Here is a 1,978-nt window from a genome sequence, read left to right as displayed (position 1 = left end):
TTAGTTTTTCAACCAGTAAGTTTTGTGGTCTCTGCCGGTACAGCAGCACGACAGTAAACACAGCACTTACAGCGCTCCCTGGGCAGCTCCCTCTCCACAGGGGTCTGCAAGCTGGGTTTCACCCATCAGCTTTGGAGCCAGACCCTATCACTGATTTAGTGAAACATCCAAGACGGCAGACACAGAGAGAAGAAATCCAAGCTGCTTCTGCGAGAGAAAAACTGAGACACCCAGTCACATTATTAAACAATTTCAGCCCCAAGGCGGCAGAGGCTAGTGGCCAAAGAACAGCTCAGAAACAGGTCTGCGCTTCACAACGACCTCCTCTTCCTCCTCCTCCACTACCTCGGAGAGGGAGGAATATGAAGGGAAGCCCCCTCTGGTCTTTGGCTTCCTCCTCGGGCCCGTAGTGGCAGCCAGGAGCTTGTTTAAGGACGAGGGCTTCCTTAAACCTTTGGTGAGATCATAGAAAGCCATGTCGTCGGAGATGACCCCCAGGAAAGTGCTAGTGGAGCTCAAGATGGAAGCGGCCAGCTTCGTGGTCTTCTTGATGGGCACAGAGGGCTCTGCGTGGTGGGGAAGGCTGGGGTCCCCCAGCAAGCGCCGGACCGCAGAGGAGGCCCCTTCCTTCAAGTACTGGTGCGGCTTCTTCCCGCTGTAGTCCCTCAGGTCAGTCTTGGCGTGGTAGCTGTAGACCAGCATGGTGATGATCTTCTCCTGGCCGTGTATGGCAGCCAGGTGGAGCGCCGTGTAGCCGCCGTGCGACCTGGCGTCCACGTTGACGCGGGCCCCCCCTTTCTCGGCCGCTCTGATGATATTCGTCACCATGTCGCAGTTGCCGTTCTTGGCGGCCCAGTGCAGGGCGGTGAAGCCCGAGATGAAGTCCCTCCGGGCCGCCAAACTGGCGTCACCCAGCAGCAACCCATGGAGCTGCTGGGTCCACTGCCCGCCGGCCGCCATCACCAGCCACTGGTGCTCGGCCTCCTCCAGGGGCACCGCCGCCGTCTCCTCGCTGGCACGGTGGTTCTTGGGCCCCCGCCGCAGCCCGGGTGAGCGGGACCCGGCCTCCTCCTCCAGCGACGGGGGTGACAAGGGGGACCTCGGCTCCTCCGGCGGCCCCGAGGGGGCGGCGGGGGGCGGCACGCAGCGCACCGGCAGCATGCAGGGCTTGGGGAGCGGCTCCCGCCGTGGCCCCCCTGCACCGGCAGGCAGGGGCACCCCACCACCGCCGCCCTGGAAGAGGCCCCGCAGCTCCGAGACGGCCCGTGGCGCGGGCAGCTCCTCAGGTGGGGCCGGCGAGAGGCGCCCGCTGGGGTCGGGGCCGCCGCCATCGCCCCCCGGGGCCAGCGCGCCCCCCGGCGGCGGGGCGAGGCGCAGCTCCCGCCGCAGGACGACGAACTTGGCGCCGTCGCGTTCCTTCACCACCGCCACCTCGTTCACCGCCGCCTTGAACCGCTCCCGCCGCTCCGCCCGCGCCGCCGCGTCCCCGCCGGCCTCCAGCAGCGGCCGGAAGGCGCTCACCAGCTCGGCGTTGCGTACCGAGCCGCCGCGCTCCCGCAGGAAGCCCAACACGGCCGCCGAGCTGATGTCGAGCTCCGCCATCCCGCCGCCACAGGTGGTGCTGGTGCTGGTGGAACCGCCGCCCGCCGACTCCCCGCGGCGGAGGGAGCGCGGGAGCGAAGCCGCCCGCACCTCGGGGGCTCGCCGGGATCCGCAGGCAGGAGGCACCTGCGGCGGGAGAGCGCGTCCCCCGCGGCCGCTCCCGCTGAGGTGATCGGGCCGCCCCGCCCCGCCCCGCCCTGCCCGCGCTGCCGCCGCCGCCTCCCTCTGAGGGAGCGGAGCGGCTCCGGCGCCGCTCTCCGACCGCGGGGCGGCGCTGCGGGGGAGGCCGCCGGCCCCGGCCCCGGCCCCGGCCCCGGCCCCGGCTCCGGCCCCGGCCCCGGCTCCGGCCCCGGCCCCGGCCCCGGCCCCGGCCCCG

General features: G+C 70.2%; 1 protein-coding gene across 1 annotated transcript; it reads right to left on the bottom strand.

The window, feature by feature from the left end:
* Positions 1-273: 273 nt before the first annotated feature.
* SOWAHA (sosondowah ankyrin repeat domain family member A) lies at positions 274-1,602 on the bottom strand. The gene has a single exon (XM_086471135.1). The coding sequence runs from the start codon at positions 1,600-1,602 to the stop codon at positions 274-276; it is 1,329 nt and encodes a 442-aa protein (XP_086327261.1).
* Between the last annotated feature and the right edge of the window lie 376 nt (positions 1,603-1,978).

The sequence above is a fragment of the Leptosomus discolor genome, chromosome 10, assembly GCF_034619465.1.
Source record: "Leptosomus discolor isolate bLepDis1 chromosome 10, bLepDis1.hap2, whole genome shotgun sequence".
Classification (NCBI taxonomy): domain Eukaryota; kingdom Metazoa; phylum Chordata; class Aves; order Leptosomiformes; family Leptosomidae; genus Leptosomus; species Leptosomus discolor.
This window is presented reverse-complemented; position numbering and strand designations above follow the sequence as displayed.

Coding starts and splice junctions, on each gene's coding strand:
- SOWAHA (XM_086471135.1), bottom strand. CDS start 1,602: ATGGCGGAGCTCGACATCAGCTCGGCGGCCGTGTTGGGCTTCCTGCGG.